We start from the raw sequence: 27,187 nt of genomic DNA, 5'->3' as shown, positions 1-27,187 counted from the left end.
ACAGAAGTCACAAGAGATGCTGGCGGCCCTAGAGAAAGGGCAGAGGGCAGAGAGAGGAAAGGACAGGGGCTGTGGGACCTGCCTCCAGAGTTTGGGGCCCAACCAGTGGCCCCAGACCACTGTCTCCTGGACAGTACAGGGGTGGGGCGTGGAGGTGGGGACCAGTGCATCCTCCACACCCAGGGTCACCTCAGAAACCCAACGCGATAGACAGACAGAAGGCAAGTTTACATAATCAATCATAATAATAATAATTAACCAATAATAAATACTTAAACCTCTAATCCATAGATTGCAAACACAACGATGATAGCTTATTTTCTTGGGGAAAGGGGTGGGGACAAGGGGAACAGGAAGAGGACTTTTGCTTAAAGGAGGGTGATGGGCACAGGGCTGCAGGTCAACGGAACAAACGGAAGAAACAACTACACGGGCAGCTGCCCCCAGGACTCGGTCCCACCCAGCTGCCCTCCTGCCAAGCCCCTGGCCTCTTCCCAAGGCGACCGGCCCCCGCACCCAGGACTTTAGGACATCTGAAGGATGTCCTAGGATATCTACTCCTGCCTCCAAAAGCCACGGGTCCCAAAGACCCAAGAGGGTGTGGGGCAGGGGGCAGCGGGGGCATTTTCCTTGCCTTTACCACCAGGAGGTAAAGGACCAGGAGGGTCCCCCCGGGGTCAAAAAGCCATCTGGCCTTCTCCAAGGACTCCATGGGGCTGGGGGCAGGCATGGGGGATACCTGCCATCTGGCCACATCAGGGGTCTTGATCTGCCTGGAGACTGCTCTCCCAGAGCTAAGGACCCCATCCCCGGGAAGCCTAAGTGTCTGTCAGGTGCTTACCCCCCTCCCTCTGCAAGGCAGCTCCTCATGGAGACACCCCACCTGCAGGAACATACCCGAATTCAGGTCTGGTCTGGGGCCTGGGGCCTGGGGCCTGGGTGGGGAAGAGCCCAGAACTCGAAATCCATCCGCCCTGTGACCCGGGGAGCCAGAGCTGGCTGGCCCAGCTCTCCCTGCCTGACACCCCCGGGGCTGAGCTTCTCCTGTTGTCTCCCACCTGGTGGGTGGCGCCAGGCAGCTCTGCAAAGCGGAGAGAGGAGAGCAGCCTGGACGGAACTGTCCTGCTGAACCCATGGAAGGACGCGGGCTCAGGCAGGAGTGGGGGCCATTCCACTTCCATCCCTGCCTGGGGACCCACATAATCTGACACCCACCGAGCCCCTATCCTGTTCTAGCCCCAGCCCCTCCAAACACCCTCACCTCTTTAGGCCGGATGCCAGTCAACACCAGCCAGGCGAGGGGCAGGGTGGGTGGTGGGGGAGGCAGGTGGTTGGGGGAGCCTCCAGTGGGCAGAGCCACCGCAGCCACACCCCAGCTCCTGGGACACTTCCCCCACCTAGACTTTGGTGCAGAGCCCAGAAAGGAGCAGAGGAGGAGGAGCGGAGAGGAGGGGGGTCAGGGAGGGACAGGGAGGTTCTGCGGCTCAGTTTGTGGCAAAGTTTTTTTTTTCTCCTTTTTCCCCTTTTTCTTATGTAAAAAGTGCACGAAAGCTCGGCAGCCTCTTTGCAACGGTCAGCAGTGTTTCCTGGGGGCGGGAGGGCAGGGAGGGGACCCCAGGCCTGGCACCCCAGCTTGGGACTGAAGGTGGCCTCATATTGCTTAGAAACGTGGGTTTCAGTTTAAATACCAGACAGTAAAAATAGAAGTCCGAGGGCCGGCCGCACTGTTGCCCAATCGTTGCCAAAATGAACAGCTTAAATAAATAAAAAATCGAAATATTTACTTCTTGATAAAAATCGCAGTAAAACCATTTACCTTTCTTTGCATTATATATAATATATAGTTATAGTGGGCCCGGCTGCCGGCGGCCCGGGGCCAGGGAGCCGAGGGCAGCGGAGCGTCGGGCGCTGGGTCCCCCGGCCACCGTCAGGACACCTCGATGACCTCCACGCTGCCCGAGAAGCTGGCCTGCTTGCCCAGGGCAGCCAGCTCCTCGCCGCGCGCGCGCCCCTCCACCATGCCCTCCTCGAACTCCATCTGACAGCTTCGGCGCTTAAACTGCGTCTCCGGGGCCGGCTCGTCCGGCCAGCCGGTCCGCGCGTCCCGGGCCTCGGCCCTTGCCGCCTCCCGCCGCCGCAGGTCGCCGCCCCCTGAGCCCTGCGCGCCCGCCCGGCCGTAGGGGCCGAACCGTGCGCCGGCCGTGCCCTGCGCGCCCTCGGGGCTGAAGCACCAGGGCCCGTCGGGCGACGGCGTGCCGGGGGAGTCGAGCGGCGGCGCCCAGCTCCCGGGGCCCACCGGCTGGCCGGGGCCCGGCAGTCCCGGGGCCGACAGCGCGGAGAGGCCGAGCCGCGGAGTCTGCCGCGAGGCGTCGCCGAAGTTCAGGCCGAGGCCGTGCGCCGGGGAGCGGGCCGGGGAGCCGGCGGAAGGCCGGGGCCGCCGGCGGAGGCGCGGGCGCGTCTCTGACGCCGCGTCTGGGCTGTCGGGGCCCGGGGAGGGCAGGCCCAGCGCGCCTCCCGACGGGCTGTCCAGCTTGCACACCTTGGGGGCCTCCCCGGGGTCGGGGGGCCCGGGGTCGTCGGGCCGCCGGCTGGGGGCGTAGGCCGACTTGATGTCCAGCGAGAAGGAGCGCTTCAGGCGGTTGGTGTCCTGCAGGCGGTCGGAGGAGAGGTGCAGGCCGCGCAGGCCCTGCTGCAGCGCGCTGGTGGCCGGGGCGGCGGCGGCGGCGGGTGCGGGCGGCTCCCCACCGGCGCCCGGCGCGCCCTCCCTGGCCGCACCCGCCGCTGCGCTCCCGGTGGCGGCGCTCTCTGAGGTAGGTGGTGGCAGCGGCGGCAGTGGGGCCGCGGGGCCCGGGAGGGGCTCGGGTGTCCCAGGGTGGGGCGCCCCATCTCCCTGCAGGGCCGCCAGCAGCTTCAGGCTGCGCTCGTACTCCAGCAGCTGGCCCAGGAAGTTGAAGTTGGGCGAAATGGATGGGCGCCGGTCCTTCACGAACCTGGGGGACGGGGGCTGCTTTGAGACAGGGCTCCCTGCCCCTCCCCCCGCCCCCTGCTTCCCCTTCCTCCTGCCCCCCATGTCCCCTCCCCCGTCCCCCTGCCCTGCCCCCACCCCTCCTGCTCTCCCCAGCTCTCCCTGCCCCTCCCCCTTCCTCCTGCCCCCCATGTCCCCTCCCCGTCCCCCTCCCCTGCCCCCACCCTTCCTGCTCCCCCTGCTCCAATGCCTGCCCCTCGTCCCTCCCCCACCCCTGCTCCCCCCCTCCTCCAGCTCTCCCCCTGCTCTCCCTGCCCCCACCCCCCTCCTCCTACTTCCTCTCCTCCCCTCCTTCTGCCCCTCCTGCTCCCCCTCCCCCCTGCTCCCCCTTCCCCGCACCCCTTGCCCCCTGCCCACACTTGGGCATGCAGCTGATGTGCAGACCCACCCAGGAGAGCTGGAGCCCCAGTCCTTCAAGAACCTGGGGGGAAGGGGGCTGCTTTGAAGCCGGGCTCCCTGCCCATCTCCCCTGCCCCATGCTTGGGCATACAGCTGATGCGCAGACCCATCCGGGAGTGCTGGAGCTGGGTTCGGGTCTCAAGCTGCTGCTAGTGGGTGGAGAGGGGCACGGGAAGGGCCATCTCCAGCCTTAAACTTCTAGGCCCAGGAAGAAAGGAGAGGCTACCTGTAGGCATCATCTGAGGACATGCCCATGGTCTTCATGATGTAAGCAATGGCGATGGTGGCGGAACGGGAGATGCCAGCCAAACAGTGGACGATGACCGGGCAGCTGGACAGCTTAGCTTTATCTGGAGGCAGGGCCGGCGGGGGGGGGGTGGCGGTGAAGGCTCAGGGTGCAGGGCCCTTCCCTAACCCCAGCAGGGGACCTTACTGGCCCCACCGCCCACAACCCCAGCCCCACATCTCAGGCCCAGCCCCCCCCCACACGGTCACTGAGCCTCTCCCCTGCCTCCTGCCCCCACCCCTCCAGGAGATGCCTGGCGCTGCCCCCTTCCCCAGAGCCTCCCCCCGCCCCTGCACCGCCCCTCCCTCACCCACTCACCGATGAACTCGATGGACTTGTCCAGCCAGGGCAGCAGCTTCTCGCAGTAGCTGTCGTTGACGGGGACGCGCATGAACCGGCTCTCACAGATGAAGTCCGGCTTGGGGCACGAGTTGCTGGCATTGAGGACGTAGCTTATTCCGTTCTGGGTCATTAGGTCCTGGAGGGGCGGGAGGTCAGGCTGGAGGAGGGGGTGCCCTGGAGGTGGGAGCCCCTCCCCCCTTCCACCTGGACTTCTGAGCCTCTGGTGGCCGGGGGTGGGGGGGTGGGGGAGCTGGGGAGGTTGGTCGCGGCAAGCGCCGCCCGAGGTGGGCTCCCAGGAACGCTCTGGCTGCCTGGCAGCGCCTTTCCCTCTTCCCTTATCACGGTTTGACAACACGGGATTCTTTCAGGGCTGCCCGGGGGCCAGTGACATCAGCTGTTCGGCATGCCGGCTCCACCGCCTAAGGGCCTGGGAGCTGCCTCTCCACCAGCGAGGCTCTGGTCGGGCCCCAGTCCCCAGCCCAGGCTTCCCCCACACCACGCTCAACCACCCCTCACTGGCTTTCAGCTCTCTTCTCGCCCTCCTCCCCAAACCAGCCCTTCTGAGCTGCTTCTGAGCTCCGGCCTCTCCCCCCTTCCAGACGGCCAAAGCCCAGCTGTGGGCACACCTTGTTCAGGACGTCTTTCTGCGAGCCCAGGTAGAGGTGAGGCAGGATGCGGGTCAGGCCCACGCTGGGCACAGGCAGGCAGGGCTGGGAGAGGCTCATGGGCAGCAGGGCGGCTGGCTTGCCCTCACAGAGGCCAGGGAAGCAGGAGGAGAAGGTGGCGAAGCCCCCTGCAGGAGGAGTGGAGATGTGGGTCAGGCGGCCGGCTGGTTGGGCGCGAGAGCGAGCCCCGGGCACCGACTGTCCCTCCATCTTGGCCGCAGCCTGGCCCCCCTGCCCCACGCGGTGCCAGGTAGTGAGACTCTGGCCTGAGCACCAGGAGTCAGTGTGGGGTGCCGGCAGGCTGCGCTCACAGAGTCGAGGCGCGAGGCGCGTGCTGGGCGCATATACAGCTTGTCTCTACGCCCGCATTCCTCCCAGGACTAATTAGGAGCTGCGCCCGCCAGGACGCCGCTGTGATGCCCATAAACTCGGCTCGAGGCTGCGGGCTGGCCCAGCACGTGCAGGGCTGGGGAGGGGGGCGGCTCCGATGCCATGGAAGGTCCCCGTCGAGGGTGTGGCTCTTCTGTGCCTGTGGTGGCCAGGGGCCAGCCTGGGCCTTCCTGCCTCTCCCCCGGGGCTGACGCAATCCCTCCCTGATGCTAGTTGGCTGGGAGCCCCTGGCCAAGCCTAGGTGCCAGGACCAGGAGGCAAGGGCTTTGGAGGGAGGCCCTCCTGCCCCTGGGCATGTCGTCACCTCCTGGAATTGGCACGGCCTGCAGGGCACCTGTGCTCCAGTTTGGGCTCGCTTCTGCCCAGAGGACAGCACCAGAGGACAGGGAGCGAGCAGGACCTGCAGCGGGCACGCATGCGACACGTGGCGGGCAGGTGCCTACTGCCTTCCCTGCACCACCACGTCCTGGGCCACAGGTTAGTGGAAGGAGCCCATCTGCCAGCCTCAAAGACCCCAGCGGGAATCCCTAGTATATCTCTGACTCCGTGAGTGACCATGGGCGGGACTCACTACACCTCTGGCCGGTTTCCACAGCCAGCCTGCCACATAGCACAGTTGTGAGTCTCGACAGAGACGGAGGCTGTGAAGACACACAGGAGAACTAAGCGGCCCACGCCCAGGCAGCTGGGTGGCCGCCAGCTCCTGTACGGTGAGATGACACTCCCTGGCGGCCACTCTGGGACAAACCACACTTTTGGGGACACGAGGCCTGTGGACATTCCCTGCCCTCCGTGGACGGATCCACTACAGAGTTCAAGCGGACAGATGCCCACCCTAGTGCCCACCTGGGATGAGGCAGGGGAGTGAGGCGGGGGCCCAGGCCACGTGAGCCCCAGTGCTCCCCCCCCCTCCCCCCCCCCATCTGCAGACACAGCTGGTGCCTGACACCTGGCTGATTTCCCAGGACAGAGATGCCTGGTGCCCTTGGCCTTCACCCCTGGCCCAGCTCCACAAACCCCCAACCAGAGTGCGTGCCACGAGCATTCCTTGTGCCCCCAATAACGGCTTGCCTTTGGTGGGGGGCAGGGTGATGGGGGGGGCCTGCAGGCTGAGGGAGTGGAGGCAGCTGCCTTGGAGGAGAAGCTCTCCCTACCTCGGCAACCCGCTGGCTGGACACGGAGAAGTGGCTGACTGTGAGCACAGCTGACAGGCGGCGCACAGGTGAAAGCTGCCCTGCTGTGGGGGCTGGGCTCGCTTACCAGCCAGAGCCCAGGGTCCCCTGGGTATTCCTGCTGGAGGACAAGGCCCCCCACCCTAGGAGACGGGAGGTTTGCAGGGTCTCTGCCAAAGACTCGTCTCTACCATATGCCTCCTGCGCTCTCTGGGGGGCGTCACCCAAGCCGAGGGCTGGGCTTATGCCACCAGCAACTTCCCCTACAAAGGGGGATCTCTGGACAGGTGCAGACCTGCCAGTTTTGACTGCAACCCCTCAGGTAAAGCCCCACAGGTCTGCCTCCCTTCCGGGAGAGCCAAGCAGCTTGTGGTGACCCCGACAAGCCCCCCACCCGGGCCAAGGGCAGCAGAGCCTGTGGCCCCACCCCTCCAGTGATGTCAGGACACCCCCGCGGGGCTCCCTGTTGCTGGAGAGGTCCACCCTGTATCAGTGGCAGCAGGCCAGGACCCTCAGGTGCTGGCACTCCTCGCCGGGGTGGGGGGGGAGACTCCCCCATCCCCCAGGCATCCCCAAGGGCACCTTGCTTCAGGAGGGACATCCACCTCCCTCTGCCTCGCAGCTTCCTAGCTCGCGCCGCCGCACAATGGAGCCGCGGACTCGCACAGGAGCTCGCGCCCAGGACCCACGGACCGCACCGACCCTCGGGCCCCGGCCGGTCCTGACCCCGCCGCGCTCCCTCCAGGCGCTCTCCTGCCCACACTCCGGGGGCGCGCCCCGCAGTCCCCCGCCCCGCCGCCGCGGTCCCCGCGCCCAGGGAGGGCCCGCATCTGCCTGCCACTCCGCCCCCGCGCACGCTCCGCGCACCCTCCGCGCAGGGGCCGCTCCCGCCGCGGTCTCCGGCCAGGGTCCGAGGGCGGCGCGCGCGGGGTCGGGCCGCGGGGGCGCACCGAGCCGGCGCCGCGACCGCAGCAGCCCGCATTCCGCAGCAGCGCGCGCCCGGCCGCCCGCCGCTTAAAGGGCCAGGCTCGCCTTCCGTCCCCGCCCCGCCGGACGTCACCGCCGAGCGGTCTGGGGAGGGGGCGGCGGTCCCGGCCGGTTCCGTACCCCGCGCCCTGCCCCACCTCCCTCCTCTGCAGCCGCCAGCCTCCCCGGTCCCCGAGAGGCCTCCCGCTGCCCCCGGCCGCGACGTCCTCCTGGCGCTCCCCGGCCCCGCCCACCGCGGGGGGGGTCCGCCCCGTCTGGCCTCCGCGGAGCCCCCTCCCCCTGCGCTACCGACCTTGGAAAGTCACTCGCCCTTTCTGGCGGGGCAGCATTCCCCGGTCCCACTCAGCCTTGCCTTCCCGTTCTCACCGGCTGCGGCCCTGCGCTGGCCTCAGGGGTGGGAGCTGCGGGCCAGGCTCCCCGGCTGTCCCCGAGTCCGCGTCCTGACTCGGTGCCGTGAGCCTTTCTCATGCCGCGGTGGGTCTGGACTTCTGTCTGGCTTGGCCCTCAGGGAAATGGGTCAAATACTCTACCCTCGCAGGGAGGGGCTGGCAGGGAACAAAGAGCAGGTGCAGGCCCGGAGAGTTGAGCGCACCAATTGGGGCACAGCCAGTGTCAGGTGAGCCCTCCTGGCACATCGGAGACCTGCCCTATGGCTGCCCTCAACGTGAGGAGGTGAGGAGGTGAGGAGCCACAGCCTCCAGAGGAGACAGCACCAGAGGTTCTGGGCTTTCCTGGGCAGCCTGGTGGTCAGGGAGGGTGCTGCTCTGGGTCCCGTTTCTCAAACTTGTGGAAGGCCTGGTGGCTCCCACTACTGACTAGAGAGGATGGGCGCGCGCGCGCGTGCACACACACACACACCAGGACACCCCCGAGAAAGCCCAGAGCCTCTGTCCTCCCTCCCTCTTCTCCCTACCTACTCAGCCCTCAAATGGAGCCCAGGGTTCAGTGGTTGAATCAGAGTCTGCAATTCTGTGGCCTCTGGTCAGAGAGTTCCCACACACGCACACAAACCCACGTCCCACCGCACAAGCAAGCACAGATCACCAGCTTCCCAGAGCCACGCATAGATGCAGACGCCCTCTGACTGTGTAGACCCAGACGCATGCGTAGACGGCAGCACGGACACCTGCACACCACACGGACCCACCCGTAAGCCTCCCATGGGCTGTGGTGAAGGTCCATGCTCCCTCTGGGCACCAGTGCCAAAGGGCCAGCCCTCTGCCCACGGACCACCCCACAGCATGCCCACACGTAAGGGGCGGCTCAGGGCAGATGTGGTGACTGTACGGAGGTGTCCAGCGGTGGGGAGGTTGCTGACACCCTCTTCAGCCCTCTCCATCCTCCACCCACCGGTCACGGCCCCTGGCTGCAGAGGCCAGGGGCAGGAGTGCCCCCAAAGGCCCCAGACCCGGGCAGGGAGGGTGCACCGCCCAAGACAGGCCAGCTCAACCCATCCCTGGAACCTGCGTCGTGTCTGGGAGGTGGGTTCTGCAGAAGTGCCCCAGGCCCTGCCAACGGAGGAAGGAATCATCAAGAACCAGGGTGGGGCCTGTGTGTGTGCGTGCGTGTGTGCACGTGTGTGCGTGTGCGTGTGTGTGTGCACGGGGGCCTTCCCAGCCTCTGGGGTGCCTGGGCTGCTTCTGGGGACCAGGAAGCCCCACAGGGACCTCTACTGGTCCCCAGCAGGGGCCGGGCATCCTGGGCTGCCTGCAGCCTTCAGAGGCACTCCCTGTCTGGGACCAGTTCTGGTCAGATTGCGGTTTGCAGAGGACAGGGGCTATGCCCCCATCTTGGACAGCTGGAGGGGCAGAGACTCATGTCGGCCTAGATCCCTTCCCTCCTCTCCTGCCACAGATGGCATTTAGGGCTTTCTTCCCACCTACCTCTTCACCTGCTAGGGGCAGGGTAGGCTCATGCTAGAGGGGTGCTAAAGCGTGCGGGTCCAAGGGAGGGGACAATGGAGCCTGGGAGAACTCTAGTTACTGAGACAGCACTCCCCCCACCGACACTGCCCCCAGTACCTGCTGGTTTCTGGGCTCAGAGAAGAGAGCAGAAGTGGATCCAGAGACTGACTCCCCCAATGCCCCCCCCCAAAGCTAAGCTCCCAGTGAGGAGAGGCAGTGAGGAGAGGGTGCCCAGAGCCCCCTGCCCCGGGGCTATCTGGAGCTCACCCGTGAGGATGGCCACGCTGTCGAAGCAGCCGTCCAGCTTGCTGAGCAGGATGGAGAGGAAGCTGTCCGCGGCCAGCACGCTGGCGTCCCGTGTGCTCTGGTCATAGACGACCACGTCCTGTGGCTCTGTGGCCTCCACCTGGAGGCCGTAAGGGCAGAGATCAGGGCACTGCTGGGCACCTGCCTGATGCCCCCATCCCCCGCTGCCACCTGCTGCTACCGGTCAGGCTGTGGCAGGGAGGGGCTGCTGCCTCCTTGCCACCTGGAGGGGAGGGCAGGCTCTCTGCCACCCACCCATCTCACAGCTCACACCTGGACAGGTGTGAGCGCCCATAGCAACACAGGCAGGCCCTCCGAGCCAGCAGGAACAGGAGCACGCTCCTCCTCGTGTCCGCGTTCTCACACAGGCACCTCCACTAAGGACGGACATTGCGGGCACCCACAGTGGGCCAGGCCCCCTAGGATAAGATGCAGTGAGTGTAACCGGGTCCTCGGGCACACATGGGTGGCCACGGTGACAGGAAGGTACACACGCTGTCGGGGTGGCTGAGGCCAAGGGAAAACCACCCCCGGGGTCACTGGGAGGCCATTTCAGCGCTTCTGAGGGTGGCGTGCCTTTGGATGTGGGCAATTCCCTAGCCAGCGATGGGAAACGTGGGGGCTGCTGTAAGAGCCCCTCTTCACCCAGGAGGCAGCTGGACGTTGGGGCTCCCCTGCCCTCTTCCCATCCTGAATGCCCAGCCTGGGGACCAGCTGCTGAGTCGCTTTTACTCCCATTGGCTACTGCCCTGCCCCCCAAGCACACTCAGGCCCTAAGCCAGCTGAGCCGCCAACCCTGGGTCCATGATGTCACCAGTAGCCAATGGGATTGCGCTCTGCCTGGGAGTCCTCGCTGGGGGTGAGTAATCACCGGGTTCCCTCCCTGAGGCTGCAGGGAGCTTGCTCTGGCCTTGGTGGGCGTGGGGGGAACTCCCTGTAAGCGGCTGTGCCACCTGGGTCCCCTCACATCCAGCTCTGCTGGCGCAGGGCCTGTGACCGAGACCCCTCCCCAGCTCCGGGCTGCTGGCCATGTCACTCCCCCACTGGAGGTGCCCCCGCCTTCCCTGGTCAGGGGGCCAGTGGTCCCTCTCAGTGCTGGACCTGATGCTCCTGGCTAATGGAGACAGGATTGTCCCCTGCAGGTGACCTGGGACATTCATGGGGGAGGGGCATGGAGAGAGAATTCTGGGTCACTCAGAACTCCAGGGAAAGAACTTGGGGGCTGGGCACACGGATGCTCAGTGTAAGCCTCTTGCCTCCCCCCATCTTCCTCTGGGTTCTCACAGCACTTGTGTGCGCCTGACCAGCTGCCATCTGGGTCCACTGCCCCTCTGAGCCCTGGCCTGGGCCCCAGGGACACCATCCAGTCTTACATGGGGAGACCTCTGCTCTGGGGCTGAGTGAGGACCTAGATAGGGTCACCAGGCTGGTGGGAGGGGCTCGTCTCTGGGGAGATGGGCTCTGCAGAGGGCCTCCCTGGGAAGGAGCATTTGTGCCTCGAAGAGGAAGCTCGGGGAGCGGGGTGGGAGCTGCCTGCCAGGCCCAAGCTAGCATTCTGACCCTGGGAGCCCGGTGTGGGTTTGAGGGGGGGTGGTGCGGCCAGCGGAGGGCCCCTGTGTACCCAGCTGAGGAGCTCTGCCCTGGCCCCTGGAAGTGATGGGAACCTGGGTAGGGATGGGGTGGGGGTGGGACAGGGCGTAGGGCTGGTACCTGGCCGCGCGCAGCTGGCTGGATGAGCTCGGCGATGGTCACCTTGCCCTGCTGCAGCCGCCGCTTCACCAGCTTGGAGCAGCAGATGTTCACTGAGCTGAGCACGTGCCAGCTGTTGTACTCCACGAACGAGCGGCTGTCGATGACCAGCGGTCCCCCAGGTCCGCCCCGCAGGAGGCTGGCCAGCTTCTTGGCATCCATCACCTTCCGAGGGAGTCGGTCCCCTGCCATGGTGGGGCAGGGGGCAGTGGGGAAGGGGTGAGCCCTGAAGTGCCCAGGGGCTGCTCTGCAGGCCGGGGATGTGGCCTAGAGGGCAGAGGGCCCGGGCATGATGCCAGACCTGCAGGGAGAGGCAGATGGTGAGCGGGGCTGTGGGCCCCCACGGTGGGCACTTGGCCAGCACCCCAGGCAGGGCTGGCCTCAGGAGGGCCTGTGCTGGGACCCAAGGGCACCGGAACGGTAGAGCCGGCAGGCACCCGGGGGGCCCTACCTCGCCTGGGGTGAATCAATAGCCCCTCTGGCTCCGCGAAAGGCGAGTCCCCAGACATGCGAGATGGGCCCATCGGACAGGGAGAGCGGGCCCCAAGGGTCCCATCCGGCACTGCGCTGTGCAGGCCACGGCGACAGCCTCCCAGTGGGACACAGCAAGGCAGATGGGGGACCCCAGAGGGAAGCACGGGCTGGACAGGGAGGAGGGGCCTGAGGACCCCTCCCCAGGCCCTTGGGTTCACGGACACTCACTTGATCTGGAACCCTTCATTCTGCCCTCAAGGCTTCTGTCATCCCATTGCTGGGATGCCCCCCCCCCCCCCACACACATCTTCTCCAGAACTCTGGGCCGGGCAGGGTCCAGAACCCGCTCCCTGCCCCAGTACACCGGCCCCCTCCAGCTGTGTGCAGCGCCATCATGCCCTGAACTGACCATCTGGACCCCGAGGAAGGGGGTTCCGGGCTGCGTCCACACACGCTGCTGGGCTCCTGGGGCAGGTTCCCCGGGCAGGGCCCCAGGGGGGGCAGGGGGGTCTTGGGCATGGAGGTGGGGCTCCTCCAGGGCTGCCTTGTCCCAGTCCCGCAGCCTGAGCCCTAGTGCCTGCCGCAAAAAGGGTCTGGGGCCAGTGTCTGTCTCCTTGCAGGAGCCTGTCACACGCTCACTGAATGGAGCGGGCAGCATGGCAGGCTGTGTCAGGCACACTGAAGGCCTGAGGTTTACGGGGACCCTTCTAAGGGGCTGGTAGGTCCCAGGATGGGGTGGTATGGATGAAAGGCAAACTAGGTGACACAGATGTAGGACCCTTGGGGTGCGGGGACTCTCAGCATGGCCTGTACGAGCTCTTGGGCTGAGGGCTGTGTGGAGGAAGTACAAGGGACCCCAGATCCTGGGGCTTAGACCCCTCTTGCGGGTTTGGTACTCTGGCCTCTGCCACACACCTCCCACCCCCACCCCACGCCCCACCTGCCCTGCCACCTGCCAGGACCAGCCTTTCCTAGGCCCACCTCGCTACCCAGCCCACCAGGATGCACAGCGTGAGGGTGCTGACTTGACTTTAAAGATGGGCAGATGGAGACTTGGGGAAGGGGAGGGGTTAGCCTCGGGTCACCCCACGGGGACTGGTCAGGACCCACGGCCTCTACCACTGCTGTTCATGCGGGGTCTTCCCTCCACCGCACCCCTGCCCAGCTCTGGCACAGGAGAGGCTGGGGGAGCAGATGTCAGAGGATGACCCTCTCAGTAAGCCCCCAGCCTCCAGCTGCGGCAATTGAGGCCTCCCAAGGACACTTGTCCCTCTTCAGGTGGGGTGGGGTGGGGACGGCGGGCTTCACAGAGAACCAGGTGCCAGGCAGGTGTAGGCCATGCCTGCTGGCCATGGGCAGCCTTAGGCTGGGCCCCTGGAGCTGGCCCAACGGGAAGTGGCCGGGATGGCCCTGGCCAGAAGGCAGGGCCCCGGGATCCCGTTCATAGACGCCCGGCTCCCCGGGCAGGTGCCCGGGCTCCTCCACAGTGGGGGTGAGGCCCGGGGTGCATCTGGGGCCGCTATCCCTCCCAAGGGCCAAACCAAGCAAGGCCAACAGCAAAAAGGCCCGTCTGCCAAAAGGGGTACCCCACATGCCAAGGGGGCTCTTTGCCAGCTGGGGGCCTGTCTGTGGAGTCCGCACCTGCCTGGGGGACCTCCCCTGCTGAGGGGGCCCTGTCTGCTGTGGGGGGTCCCAGCCTGTGTGGTGAGGGCCCCCAATTCTATTCCTGTACGACGTGTTTTGAGAAGCTACTGAGTTGCCGTCTGCACCTCGTCAAGACTGTGGCAGACCGGCCGCCCCTTCCAGGCCCCCTGCGTGAGCGTCTGGCATGGAGGCCTGACCAGGAGCCCAGCGCAGAGGCCCAGCTCCTGGGGCAGATGCGTGGGGGCAGAGGGCGCGCAGGTTTCCCATCAGCTAGGGAGCGCTGACTGGCGCCCACCTGAAGCGAGAGGCGGGACAGCCCTTCAGGGCAGGGACAAGGAAGGGGCTGAAGGGAGGTCCTTTGCCCTCCCTGCAGTCACGGGGCACAAACACTGCCCTCGGATCCCTAACCAGCTGGGACAGGGGCTGGGGTGCGGAGAGGCGCCCGCTCCCTCTGCAGGACAGGAGGGAGGCCGGCTCAGGACGAGTTTGGGGAAGAGCCCAGCAGGGCTGTGGGGCTGCAGGACGGTGGGGGGAGGGGAGGGGCTGTGGTAGAGGGCAGGGAGCGGGCTGGAGGGTGGGCCGATAGGCTCCCCCCGGCCCAGTACCTGGTCTCAGCCCCACCTCCCTCAAGGAGCTCTCCAGCCCCATTAACCGCCACAGTATTGTTATTCGCAGCCGAGGGGGACTCATTAGCAAGTCAGCGCCTCCGTCGTTGCCATGGCGACCACAGAGGCGCCCGGCAACCGCTGTTCCTGCGGCACCAGCTCGGTGCCGGCTGGCGATGCGGCCGGCGGCCCACTCCTGGCTGCCTGCAGGTGCCCAGTAGCTGGGGCCTGGGCGTCACCAGGAGACCCAAAGCCCAGGCGTGACATTCCCCCAGCACCCCCCACCCCACTCTGCTCCACCCGGTCCCATCCCTCCTTGCTTGCCGTGAGCACCCATGCACACAGGCTCCCGTCCTCCTGCCTTCGGGCATGCCTTCACCAAGGGTCCAAGGTCTGGCCCAGGCGCACCTCCTGCAGGGGCCGTCTGGCACGGAGCTGGCCTCCTGGGAGTGGATCTAAAGCTCCTGGGGGTGGACCCTCACTTGCTGTGCCCGGATCCGGGGCTCAGAGCTCCAGCGGGGCTGGGGGGGGAGCTTAGCACAGTCTCAGGCCAAACATGCGGCTAGAACAGGCAGGGTGGGCACAGAGGACACAGACCCTGCAGCGTCTTGGGCCTCTCTGATTTCAAGGACCCACTCCAGGCTCAGCCCAGACCCCATTCTTGGGAACTGAGGGGACACAGCACCTATGTCCTGCTATTCCAGAGCCTGGGCGCCAGTGGGACAGAGGTGGGAGGGAGGCACAAGCCCAGGGACCGCCATCACAGGGCTCGTCGCTGAGGAGACTGGGCAGTTCCTGGTTGGAAGGCCAGAGGCCCCTCCGCACCTGCCTGTCCCCCCAGCCCCCCGCCGGGAGGCGGCAGGCAGCCACCCCTTGTCCGGGAAGGCCACATTCACGGCACAGCCTGGCTTCTGTGCCGCGTGCCAGGACGTGACCCTCCACACACTGTCCACAGGCTGTTGGCTCACCTCTTTCCCATTCTCCATGCCGGCCCCTCGTGCAACCACTCACATGCAGACGTGTGTGCTCATGTGAGGTCACTGGACGCAGTCACTCCCACCCTCTGCACGCCGAATTCCCCCAAACCCCGAGACACCCGAACCCCAGGGGCAGCTCCAAGATCTCATCACACCGAGGGCTCCCTGGGCCTCCATGGGGCACGTTCTTGTCCCTGAACAAGGGACATGCGTGACCAGAAAACTCCCTGTTGACGGTGCCTTCACCAACGTCTCCTGCTCTGCACCTAGTGACGGGGAACTCACTACCTCTGGAGACGACTGTCAGGACTGTCAGCCATGGGGGACAGTGGCTCTCCCTCAGAGAGGTGTCTCCAGCCCGAATGGTACCTGGCATACACAGGCAGGCCCTCGGGAGGACCTGGCCGTGGGGGCCCCCAGAATGCTGAGATGTCCAGCTCTCTGTGACCCAGTGCACTGTTGGATGCAGAAACGGCTGCACAGAGAGGCCAGGAGAGAGACTGATCTGTGGCTCACACCAAGTCAGCTCATTTTCCCCTCATCTGCTCTCATCAGGGACCCCCAAATACTCTAATCCTGGCCCCCTCATCTCTCTGGGCTGAATGGAAGAGGGTCCAAGCTGACCTTTACTCCATCCCCTCTGTGATGTGGCAAGGCCAGGCAGAGCCAACTTGGTCTGGGGAGGGCATGAGCCTGGGAGACAGTATGGTGGGGGATCTGCCCCCTCGGTTCACAGGGGTCTGGGCAGAGCCTGCGGGAGGAGGTGTCCACATGTGTGTGATCCCTTCGGAGGGCACGCTCAGGACCCTACACTTCTAGGTCTCCCCTGCTCCTGACTGGGTGGTTCTAGCCCTACCAATCTGCAGGACTTCTGTCCGCCCATGTTACGCACCTGGGCCGTCCCGGGACATCCAGCAGTCACCACCCGGAGCGGGCCAGGCAGAGGTGGACACAGCCCATGCAGGCTGGGTGGTCAGAGTCTGACCCATGTCCCTCTGGCTGTGGCTTTGGCTCCTTCCTCTCCCTCCCTCTAAGCTGCACCCTCTGGAGATGCAGCCAGGATGCCCTCTGGCTTCCACAGCCCTGTGGGCCCTCTGTCCACTTGAAACAGCCGGGCCCCAAGGTCAGCCTCGGCTGGAGAGGAGAGGATGCTGGGTAGGGTTCTGGAGCGGTGGGTGACTTCCGGCACCTTTCTGCACCCCTGTGAATGGAGGCCAGCATTCCTGGGGGCAGCCTCTGGGGCACAGGAGCCTTCCGGAGGGAGGGCTGAGCGCAGCAGGGGACTAGAACCGCCCAGCAACGGTCCCGGAGCCCTTGGCCTACTGCCGAGGGATTCAGTCAGACTTCAGGATGAACCCCCAGCTCCGGGCCACGCGAGCTGCTCTACCAGGCAGAGGCTCATTAAACATCTGAGCAGTGAATTCCTGGGACGTCTGTCCTCCCTGAGCAGGGTGGGGGCGCGAGCTGCCCTTGGAGCAAGGTCTGAGGGAGGTAGTGGGGAGTGCACGGACCCTCCCTCGGACCTCACTCAGACCCCCAGGGGCAGGGGGCTTGGCAGGAGATCACTGCCTCCCCCAGCCTGCAGCACCCCCACATCCGCCCCAAGCTGCAGCACAACACTAGACCCTACCACCTCCGTCCTCCACCGCACGGGCTCCCCCTGCACCCCGCAATCCCCGCAGCACCCAGGCCCCCAACCCCCACCCTGCAGAAGCCGGTACATTTATGCAGCAGGAAGTCAGGAGGCAAATTGTCCCAGGAGGGGTGACCTGACGGGGGGGGGGGGGGGGGGGGGCTGGGCCCACTGCAGCCCCATCGCCTCCAGGCCAGACTGTAAGGTACCCCTCCCCGCCAAGGTGGGCGGACAGGCTGAGGGAGCCTGCTTGCTCTCAGGCTGGCAGTGCCAGCCCCTCCCCCAGCACCCGCCGCTGCCTCTGCAGCCGGCGGCCGGATGGTCTTTATTCTGCAGAGGCCCGAGGAGCCCCCTGAGGTGGGGGCCCCCCGCGGAGGCCCCGCCACACAGGGGACATGGATCTGCAGTCCCTCCCCACCGAACGCGGAATGGGCCCTTTTCTGGGCCGCCCACAGGCTAAAGCCCTCCGCTCCTTTGCTCAAGGCCTGCATCCCCAACCCGCGGGGCAGGGACGACCTTCTCCAGTTTGGGGCCAACATGGCGGGGTGGGGGGCATCCTTGGGTCTGGGGCTCTCGCAAGGGTCCATACAGATCCACGCTGGATCGCAAGGGGCCAAGGCCCTGGGTGCTCACTGCATGCCCCTCCCCCCGAAATAAGGAATTTCGAGGAGAAAGGCGACGAAGCGCGGTGGGGGGCGCGTGGCCCCGGCCGGGGTCCAACGGGCTCTGCGGGAGGCGCGCGAAGGGCTTCCCCGGCCGGTCCGCGGCGCCCCCGGGAGCCGGGTCGCTCACCTCGCGGCCGCCTCCTCCTCCCGGGCGCCCGCCGGGTGCAGCCTTCCCAGCGCTCCCGATGCAGTGCCCCCCGGGCCGAGCCCCTGCCCGAGCCCCGCGCGTCCCCGCTCGGCGCCCCCGCTCACCTCGCCGTCGCTCGCGTCCGGGGCGCACGGGGACCCGCGCCCGCTCAGCGCGCCCGCTCGGCCGCGCCGCCCATGGGCCCGGCGGGGGCCCGCGCAGCCGGGGCAGGGGCCGGGGGAGCGCGCGGGCCGCGTCGCCGTCGCCGCCGTCGCCGCCGCCGCCGCGGGGAGCGCTCGCTCGGTCCGGGGCGCGCGCACTGCGGGCGGGCACGCGCGCTCGCGGCGCGCATCCCACCCCGGGCTCGGCGGGCGCGGCCGGTGCGGCTCCGGCGCGGCTCGGGCTCCGGCGTCCGGGCGGGGGGCGCGGAGCCGGCTCGGCTGCCGCGCTCGGCCGCGAGTGACAGGCCCGGGGCGGAGGGCGGGGCCGCCGGCGGGGATGAGGTCATGCCGAGCGAAAAAGGCCCTGACGTCACCTGCAGCCAATCAGCGCGCGCGGCTGGAGGGCAGGTGACGTCAGCCGGAGCGGAGCGGCGGGTGCAGATCAGAGGCGGCGGCCGCCGAGGGGGGGCGGCGGGCCGGGCGGGCCGCCGCCCTCCGCCCTCTGCCCTCCGCCCCTCGCCCTGCACCGGCTCTTAAAGGGACCGCACGGCGTCGCTCCCGTGCCGCCGGGGCCCCCGCCTCCGGGAAGCCTTCCCGGGGACGCCGGGCCTCGCGGCGCTCACGGCCGAGGAGGGGCCAGCTGCACGGGTCCCGGCGCGAGGGCTTTCCCTCCGCGGCGGCCGGGTCCGAGCTGGCGCCGCCTCCCGCGCCCCCAGCCTTTGTTCGCGCGGGGCCTGCAGGCTGGGGAGCGCTCGCCGGCCTCGGGGGCCCGCGGGACGCTAGGCCCGGCCGGCACTTCCCTTGCAGCACCCACGCCGACCCTTTCCACGACACCGGGGGTGGGAAGCTGGGTTTCCGCGTCCCTAGGCAGGAAACTGGAAGCCCAGAGGCGAGGGGGTTTGCGTCGGGTCACACATCTGTCCTCCGGTGAGGGAGTCCCCAGTGCAGCGCTGTCCCCGAGCCCCACCGGATCCCCTACAGCCCCTGGCGCTTGCAGGGAAAAGCCGCCCCTAACCAGCCCTCATCGGGGTCCACTCTGACCGTGTGTGTTCTCCCCACCCGCAGTGAGGGGCTGCCCCCAGGGGACCTCGGTGCGCTGGGGACCGGGCGCTGGGAGTCCAGAGCGGGCACAACATAGGTAATTACACCTTGAGCAGGGCTGGGCCGGAAACAAACAGGGGCCAGACACAAGGGGGTGGGCGGTCTGGAGGCCACCCCAGGAGGTGACATGCAGGCAGTGAGGGGAGGCTGTGGAGGCACCCAAGGTGCAGGAGGGACCCCCACCCTCACCCCCAGGCAGGAAAAACTTGGAGGAGGCCAGGGAGCAGAAGCCAGCAGAGCCAGGAAAGGAGATGCCTTCCTGCACTACTGATTCACCAGGTACTTACTCCAAGCGCCTTCTGGGGCCAGCCCTGTGCCCGGCACTAGGGGGTTAGCTCTGAGAGAGAGGAGCCCATGAGCTGATGGGAACCTTTGAAGGTAATTATTGGGGGGGGGGGGGTTGTGACTAGACAGCTCTAATGTTTCTAAACCCCCTCTTCTAAGACTCCCTGATGGTGAGTGAGGGTGATCTTTCCTCCAGCCTGGAGTCCCCTGGCCTTGGCAGCTCTCCCAGGGCCTCCTTGGGGCTCCAAGAAGGGCTTCGGCCGCCAGGGAGTGCAGCCCCTTCCCTTGGAAGGAGGGAGCTGGGAGACAACTCTTAGCTATCCCTGGTTGAATGAGGAGTTGGAGAAAAGGAGCACTCAGGACCCCAGAGGTAGGTCTGTGTGGGCCTGCGGGAGGGCACTGGGCTGTAGGCGGGCACTGGCCGGGGCTCTGGGGGCCCCTTTCTGGTCCTCAGTTCTGGAGAGCAGGCACTGTCACCTGTGGCCTCCAAGCTTCGCAGAGGAGGTGTTTAGGAAGTGCCTGGGGCCTCCTTCCTTGCTGGCTGGAAGAATGTCAGGATCTTTGTATATGGGGTGCATGGGGGGGTGCTTCTGGCACAGAGCCAACACCGCGGACAAACAGGCCTGTCCTGGAAGGAAGCGCTGGGAACCCAGGGGCTATATGGGGGCTGGGGCTGGGGCTGGGTTTAGGTCCTTCCTCTTTCTCTGTACCTAGCTGGAGCCTGGAGGAAGAGGGCCCTGCCAAGGAGAGGTCCTGGCTGGGGCAGACCCTGAGCTGGAGAGATGCGTGTCCAGGTCAGTGCTGGGTGGGGGGTTGCAGTGGGGCCTCACTGCGTTTGGCCCACTCCAGTCTGAAAAGTGGTGCGCCCTCAGGAGGGACAGGAGGATTCAGGCTGTGCCTCAGATGGGGCCAGGTGGCTGCAGGGAACACACACGGCCTTTGGGGAGCAGAGACAGAGCTAGAGGGCCTGGGACTGACAGAAGTTGGGAGATTGTCTTTAGATGAAGGAGCTGTCCAGGCCCAGGATGAGCCCAGGAAAGGAGGAAGGTGGACGGTGTCCAAGTGGGTTCCTCTTCTGCCCAGCTCAGAGATGGCCAGGGCCCCGCAGGTGGCCTGGGAGTGCCCGTTGCCCCAAAGAAGGCCGGCGGGGCCCTGGGCAGCTCCTCTCTGAGCCTGAGCAGATGGCAGTAAATGGAGGGGCAGGCGATGGTGTCCTCTCTTCCTTCTGGAAGCCACAGTAGGTGAATGGGTGGGGGTGGCCTGCAGCTTTCTGGGGCTCTGCCTGGCCAGGGAACCATGTTTGGGCCATAATTATTTTATGATCCTGTCACTTCTCCTGCAAACGAGCACTTAAAACCTGGAGTTTTGCAACGGTGGGGCCAGGGTTAGGGAGGTACTGTGATTTTCCAAGGCCACTAGCTCTGTCCTAGGTTCTTCCTAGCCCCGGGGCTAAATTCCATCCCCTAGCTCGCCTCCAGGGCGCAGAGACTCCTGCTCCCAGGGGCGCAACGTTAAGGGGCGAGGGCGGCTTGGGGAGGGCTGCGGTCTGAGCCCCGGGTGGTGCGTGGAAGGGAGCCCCTCACGGGGTCTTCAGCTCCCCAGCTAGGGGCCCCCGTGTCATGCGGGGCCAGATCCAAGTACGGCTGGCTGCTGAGTGATCGCGACTCCGGGGGTCCGCGCTCCCAGCTGTGGAGCAGGACCCGGAGCTGGGCGGGTCGCGTCGGCCCCCGGGGCGGGTGCGGGAGTCGGGCAGGTGCGGGCGCAGCCGGACGTCGGTCCTTGCGCGCCCTCTGCCGCCCGGCCGCGCCCGACTGGCCTCGGGGAGGGTGCCCAGGGCGGGCTTTCCTTACCACATTCTCTCCGCGCAAAAAGACCAGTGGGGTCCGCTTTTTCATGCTCATTTGCAACTCGGCGTTTCCACCGAAGACTCCCACTAAGCGCGTATCCATGGCCTTGCTTTTCCCACGACCTGACTTTTTTTTTTTCTAAATCGTCATTATTAACAATAAAATGCCCATCGCCGTTGTCCAAGGAGGTGGGCTTGGACAACTGTGTGCACCCGTGTTACCACCACCCTCGTGAGGGCTACAACATTCCCGTCACCCCGGGAAGTTCCCTAACCCCCTCCCAGCCAGCTGTCCCCTCACCTTCTGACCTAGCTGTCAGTGCTGCCTTTCCCGAACTTCGAACTCTGCGGACAGGGCCGCCCTCTTCTTCAGCCGCAGGATGTGCTTTTCGGGTTGATCCAGGGACCTGCTTTCCCACCACCAGGTGACACGTGTCCGTGTGGTGTCGCATTGTAGGCACGTCCACTGATATTTGAAGGAATTTTCTGGAGTTATATGGCAGATTACCTCCATATTTTGGCTATTAAACGACCCGCACAATGAGCAGCATTCTTCTGTGTTTCTCATCACACATTAAAGATGATTTTCTTTCCTGGGTTTTAATCATGATCTAGAAAAAAAAAAAAAACACCCTGAGAAACACGGAGAATGCTGTAACAAACATCTAGCTCCTAGACCCCACCATGTCAGCAGTTTCCCGGTTTTGATTCAGGTTAGAAAAACAACAGTCCACATCCTGGGGTCTCCCCAGGTCTCTCCTGGCCCCTGTCCAGAGCCCACGTTCAGAGTGCCGGCTGTGTTCTGGCCTCTGTCTTTATCAGTGAATGGTCTTGCACACAGCACACGATCGGATCTTGTGTGCTTTTCAATATTCATGGATAAGTATCACGGCACAACATCAGTCCTTCGATTCACATTTTCCGCCCACGTTCCAGCCTGTTCATCCTGGTTGATGCCGCGAGCCTACCCCATCCGTGTGAGCTGCCAGCTGGGTGGGCGCTGAATGAGCAGACCCTCACTTAGCCACTCCTCTACCGACGGACACATAGCTTGCTTGCAAGTTTTTCTACACACGGCAGTGTTGCAACGAACATTCTGGTCAGTGTCCCCTAGCACTGTGTAACGCATGGTCGTCCCCAGCCACTTGTTGTCAGCACCACCTGCGACTGTGTTAGGAACCCAGACTCCCAGCCCCCACCCAAGCCTGCTAAGCCAGACTCTGTGTTTTAACAAGTTCAGAGGATTTGCATGCACATTCAGTTTCTGGTTTTTCCTTTTATGCCTCATTTTATTTAATTTTTCAAATTATCGTGTAGTAACCTTGACTCATTGACTTTTTTATTGTGATAAGATATGCATAATAGAAAAGTCGCATTTTAGCCATTTTTCAGTGTACGGCTCAGGGGTGAGCTGCACTTACACACTGTGGAACCATCGCCAGCAGCCCTTTCCAGACTTCTTCATCTTGCCAAACTGAAACTCCGTCCCCGTTAAATGCTAAACCCCGTTGTCCCTGCCCCAGCCCCTGACCCCCACCGTTCTACTTTCTAAGTCTATGAATTTGACTCCTGCAGGATTCATGCGTGGAATCCTGCAGGATTTGTCCTTCGTGTCTGGTTTCTTTCACTGAGCGTCATGTCCTCCAGGTTCGTCTGTGCCGTAGCAGGTGTCAGAAAAAAAATCTCCTTCCTCTTTAAGGCGAAATAGTATTCCAGATTTTGCGTATCCGTTCCTCTGTCCACGGACTCTTTCTTGGGTTGTGTCCACCTTTGTCTACTGTGAATAATGCCGCCGTGAAAATTTGTGTACCAGTATTTTTTTTGGAGATTTTGTTTATTTACTTGAGATAGAGCGAGAGCAAGTGAGAGAGAGGGAGAGCAGGAGCGGGGGCGGGGGGCAGAGGGGCAGAGGGAGAGGGAGAAGCAGACTCTCCACTGAGCAGGGAGCCAGATGCGGGGCTCGATCCTAGAACCCTGAGATCGTGACCTGAGCCGAAGGCAGAGGCTTAACAATTGAGGCCCCCAGGCACCCCAGTGTGCCAGTATCTGTATGAGGCTCTGCTTTCCACTCTTTGGGGGATATACCCAGATGTAGAATGACCAGATCCTGTGACGTACATGTATAACATCTCAGAAACCATCCGACCGTCTCCCACAGCAGCTGCTCTGTTTTAAATTTCCACCAACAAGGCTCAAGGGTTCCAGTTTCTCACCATCTCAGCCAACTTGACTCTTTTGGGTTTTGACACCTATGTAGATTCAAGCCCATCCTCATAATCAGGGTACAGGACCGCTCTGCCCCCCGAAGACTATCCCTCATGCTGTTCCTTTATGGGGACACCCTCCTCCCCCTCCTGCCCCTTGGCAGCCCCTGGTCTGTCCCCATCGATATTGTTCCGTCCTTCTGAGAAGCATCAGAGCGATGGAGCCGCGCCGCATCTAAACATCGGGCACTCCGAGGCTTCAGTCTCATCCAGGTTGTTGGGTGTGTCCGTAGCTTGGTCCTTTTTACTGCTGGGAAGTAAATGGTGGCGAATTTAGAAACAGAGCGTACCCAGGACTTGCTGACGGGCACTGGGGTTGTTTTCAGTTTTTGCAGATTAGGAATAAAGCTGTTAGAAACATCCCTGTGAAGGTTTTTGTGCTAATAGAAGTTTTCATGTCTCCAGAGTAAGCATGCAGGCGTGTGGCCGCCGGGTCACACGACCGGTGCAGCTTTTTTGACTCACAAGAAACTGCCGTTTGTAGATCAATCTTTGAGAGATTCTGTCCCAGGGCTTTTGGGCCGGATCTCTCTGAGGTGTGTGCCCAGAAGTGCGGTCATCGGGTTACGGGCTACGCCTGCCTTTAGCTTTCCAGACGTTGCTGAATTGCTCTCAAAGCTGGAATACAGTAAGCGCCCACCAGCCGGTTGTGAAAGCTCTGTTTTTTTATGACCTCGTCAACATTTGGCGTTGTGACCGCAGCTGCATTGAATTGACAGCTTAATTTGGAGAACACTATTGGCTCCTCTCATCCACACACAGCTTTGGCTTTTAAATGTCCTTCTACCTTGCTTTATAATTTCCTCTGGGGTCTTTCCCATGCCTGTGAGATATACTCCTACTTGCCTTGTGATTTCTGTTGCTGTCAGGAAGGGCTCTCGGTAAAACTCCTAGTTTTTGATGCATTGTCATTTGCTTGATGGCATGCTCTGGTTCAGACTTCCTGAATTCCCTCATTTAGTCCCACCAGATTACTTGTCAACTCACGTGGACTTTCCAAGTAGACCGTCACACATCTGGGGGTCCCCACACTTGTTTCTTTCCGAGGCCGACGTCACCCATTTCTTTTCCTCGTCATGTTGCATTGGCTAGTGTCCCTCCATCATAATGTCAGAGGTGCCTGGTGACGGTAAGAGTCTCAGCCTGAGCTGGGCGCAAAGCAGCCAGAGGCAAAGCTTAGCGCAGGTGTGCTGTTGAAGGGTTGACCCAAGGAGGCCAGAGTGCGGCGGGGGTCTCTTGTCTGTGCAGGCCCTCCCCAGGGAGGCCTCATGGAGACACCGCATCTCAGGACAGTCTTCGTGGAGGGAGAAGGGAGAACACTTTATCCTCCTGTTTTCTGTTCTCGTAGATCAGAGCTCACTTCACGGGGAACTGACTTCCCTGAATTTGCACTGTGTGTTAAATCCGCTCTTTCAGGAGGCCACCGGAGGGCCCGGAGCTTTGTGGGTCCAGTAAAGTTGGAGCAGCGTGTAGAGTCTCCTGGGCCTCCTGTTGCTGAAGGTCAGACCTTGGGCTGGCCCTGTCTGGAAGCGAGGCCAGGGACCAGGGCTGGTGAGGGGCCAGCGGACATGGGCGGTAGGTGTTAACAAGCTGGGTCCTGTAACCATTCTGTTAACCAACTTTAAGGAGAATATTCTATAGTTTTCCAATCTGAATGGGCTGTTCTCCGCCCCTGGCCACAAAGCTGTCCTCTGGGGGTCTCCCTCCACCACCACTGGGTGACTCACCTGGCCATCATATTTGACACAGACACTGTACACTTGCCGGGCCACGAGACCTTCATCTGCCTGCGGCAGAGAGACCTCAGCCCCATGCCCATCCCCTTCTCCTGCAGACCATCGAATGAGGACACAGGGCTATGAGTCTGGCAGTAGGGGTGCCCTCAGAGGGATCTGTTCTCAGGCAAACACTGGCTCTCAGTTCCTCGGGCAGAGGGCGCCTGACCTCCGTGAGGATCTTGCTTTGAGGCAGCCTTTTTGGTTTGAAAGGTGCCTGATACCCTCTTGGGGCCTCCCGTGGCTCCGCACGTGGCCCACATTTCCGGGTGCCTCCTGTATTTGCTCTCTGGGGACCTGCTCTTCGAATCATCGCCTCTACCGTGTGGTAGGGCCATGGCTAGGTCCCTTGGTGGAGCATTCTTGCTCCTGTCCACAGTTTGCTTAACACTAAGGAGACTGCCTGGTTTGGGGCAGGGGACACCTATCTTTATCCAGGACATTTTAGGCCCTACATCTTCACAGCCTCCCAGGGCTCAGGACCTCTGGGGCTGACAAGGTGGAATGCTCCTTAACGGTTCATCGTCGTTGTCAGGTGAACAGCTTGCCCTCGGGGTGTCTGTGGCTGACATGGCCTGTCGGGAGCAGCCTCAGCCCTCAGGCTTGGGACGGCTCCCCCGTGGCATCTGTGGGATTTTATCAGTCTTGAGGCTATCTCTCTGGGTTGGCCCTACTGTGAGCATTAAACAGAAATGCAAATCGCAGGTCCGCCGAGTGGATTGTGGGTGACGCCTGCTTGTGGTCAACACCTGGGAGAGCATGACCTTTGCCAGCCCCTGGGCATCCAGACCATCTCTGTCCCCTGGCCTGTGACCCGGAGGGCTGGCTGGCTCCTCTCCTCTCCTGCTCTCTGTAGGTCTGAGTCTCAGGACTTCGTGGGGGTCATTGCCCTCAGGGCTGGTTGTGGCTGTCAGGAAAGGGTGCAGCGATGCTCTCTCCTTGGAGACCGGGAGCTCTCCCGGACTGTGCTGTAGGAGAGCCAGCGACACTTATGGCCCTACTTGGGTGTCCCTCAGCCTCTGACCATGGACTCTGCTCATGTTTATTAGCAGCTGGTTAAGTTTCCATTTCTTCCACCTCTTCTTCGCTCCTTTCTGGTTTCTTTCTTGCTTTCTTTTGGACTCAACTATTTTTCATTCAATTTCTCTATTAGCCGTCCATTGAGTTCTATATTCCTGTACTAGTCTTTAGTGGTTATCCTAGAGATGACATTTCATGCCCTTGACTTATGTTTTTTTAAAGATTTTATTTATTTATTTGACAGACGGAGATCACAAGTAGGCAGAGAGGCAGGCGGGTGGGGGGGGAGCAGGCTCCCTGCTGAGCAGAGAGCCTGATGTGGGGCTCTATCCAAGGACCCTGGGATCATGCCCTGAGCCGAAGGCAGAGGCTTTAACCCACTGAGCCACCCAGGTGCCCCCCATGTCCTTGACTTATTATAATAAACTACCAATTCGTAGTCTTATGATTTCTGAACAAGGCAAGAACCTTGTATCTGTTTAATTCCATTTATCCCCTATATTTTACTTCCAAAAATGTTAAATACCTTGCAGGACATTAATATAGTGTTTTAAGCAGTTAATTTTCTTTTGTACTTACCCACATATTTGCAGTTTCCAATGCTCTCCGCTTATTCCTGAAGTCCCATGCTTCACTACGGGGTTCTTTTCCTCCAGCCTGAAGAAATTTCTCTCATTTCCTGTGGTATAGATCTTTTGGTGATAATGTCTCGCATGTGAAAACAACTCTATTTCGGTTGCATTTTTTTTTTAAAGATTTTATTTATTTGTCAGAGAGAGAGGAGAGCGAGCGAGCACAGGCAGACAGAATGGCAGGCAGAGGCAGAGGGAGAAGCAGGCTCCCCGCCAAGCAAGGAGCCCGATGTGGGACTCGATCCCAGGACGCTGGGATCATGACCCGAGCCTAAGGCAGCTGCTTAACCAACTGAGCCACCCAGGCGTCCCTCGGTTGCATTTTGAAGATTATTTTCGTTAGATGTAAAATTCTAGGTTGGCGGGTGTTTTCTTCTTTCTGCCATTCCATGTCTTCTGGCTTCTATCGCTTCTATTTAAAAACCAGCTGTCATGCTTAGGGTTGTTCCTCCAAAGATAGCGGGTTCTTTTTCTCCTGTTGCTCTAATAGTTTTCTCTTGATCTTTGGTGCTCAGAAGATTTCCCCTGGTATGCCTCCGTGTGGTTTTCTATTTATTCATTCTGCCGTGAGTTTGCCAAACTTTTCAGATCTATAGATTCATGGTTTTCAACAATTCTGGGAAAATATTATATCATGTTCTCTTCGTACAGCCTTCACTCTATTATTTCTTGCTCTCTTTCTGGGAGTCCAAAGAAGGTTTTAAGTGGTTTCCTATGTCTCATGTTTTGTACTCTTTTTATTCTCTGTGTTTA

The 27,187-nt window shown here is 62.8% G+C and overlaps 1 protein-coding gene across 2 annotated transcripts; it reads right to left on the bottom strand.

The window, feature by feature from the left end:
- Positions 1-1,534: 1,534 nt before the first annotated feature.
- DUSP8 (dual specificity phosphatase 8) lies at positions 1,535-17,613 on the bottom strand. 2 transcript variants are annotated; one of them, XM_047692192.1, is made up of 7 exons: positions 17,476-17,613; positions 11,229-11,526; positions 9,438-9,576; positions 4,679-4,845; positions 4,029-4,188; positions 3,651-3,774; positions 1,535-2,990 (listed from the first exon to the last, which is right to left on the bottom strand). In XM_047692192.1, the coding sequence occupies exons 2-7, from the start codon at positions 11,415-11,417 to the stop codon at positions 1,928-1,930; spliced, it is 1,842 nt and encodes a 613-aa protein (XP_047548148.1). In that variant the 5' UTR covers positions 11,418-11,526; positions 17,476-17,613; the 3' UTR covers positions 1,535-1,927. The 2 variants fall into 2 exon arrangements, with proteins under 2 accessions (XP_047548148.1, XP_047548147.1); XM_047692191.1 differs by having other exon boundaries at positions 11,187-11,526; positions 17,476-17,611.
- Between the last annotated feature and the right edge of the window lie 9,574 nt (positions 17,614-27,187).

Source organism: Lutra lutra, chromosome 10 (assembly GCF_902655055.1).
Source record: "Lutra lutra chromosome 10, mLutLut1.2, whole genome shotgun sequence".
In the NCBI taxonomy this organism is placed as follows: domain Eukaryota; kingdom Metazoa; phylum Chordata; class Mammalia; order Carnivora; family Mustelidae; genus Lutra; species Lutra lutra.
Note: the sequence above shows the minus strand (reverse complement) of the source record. Positions and strands in the feature narration are given on the sequence as shown.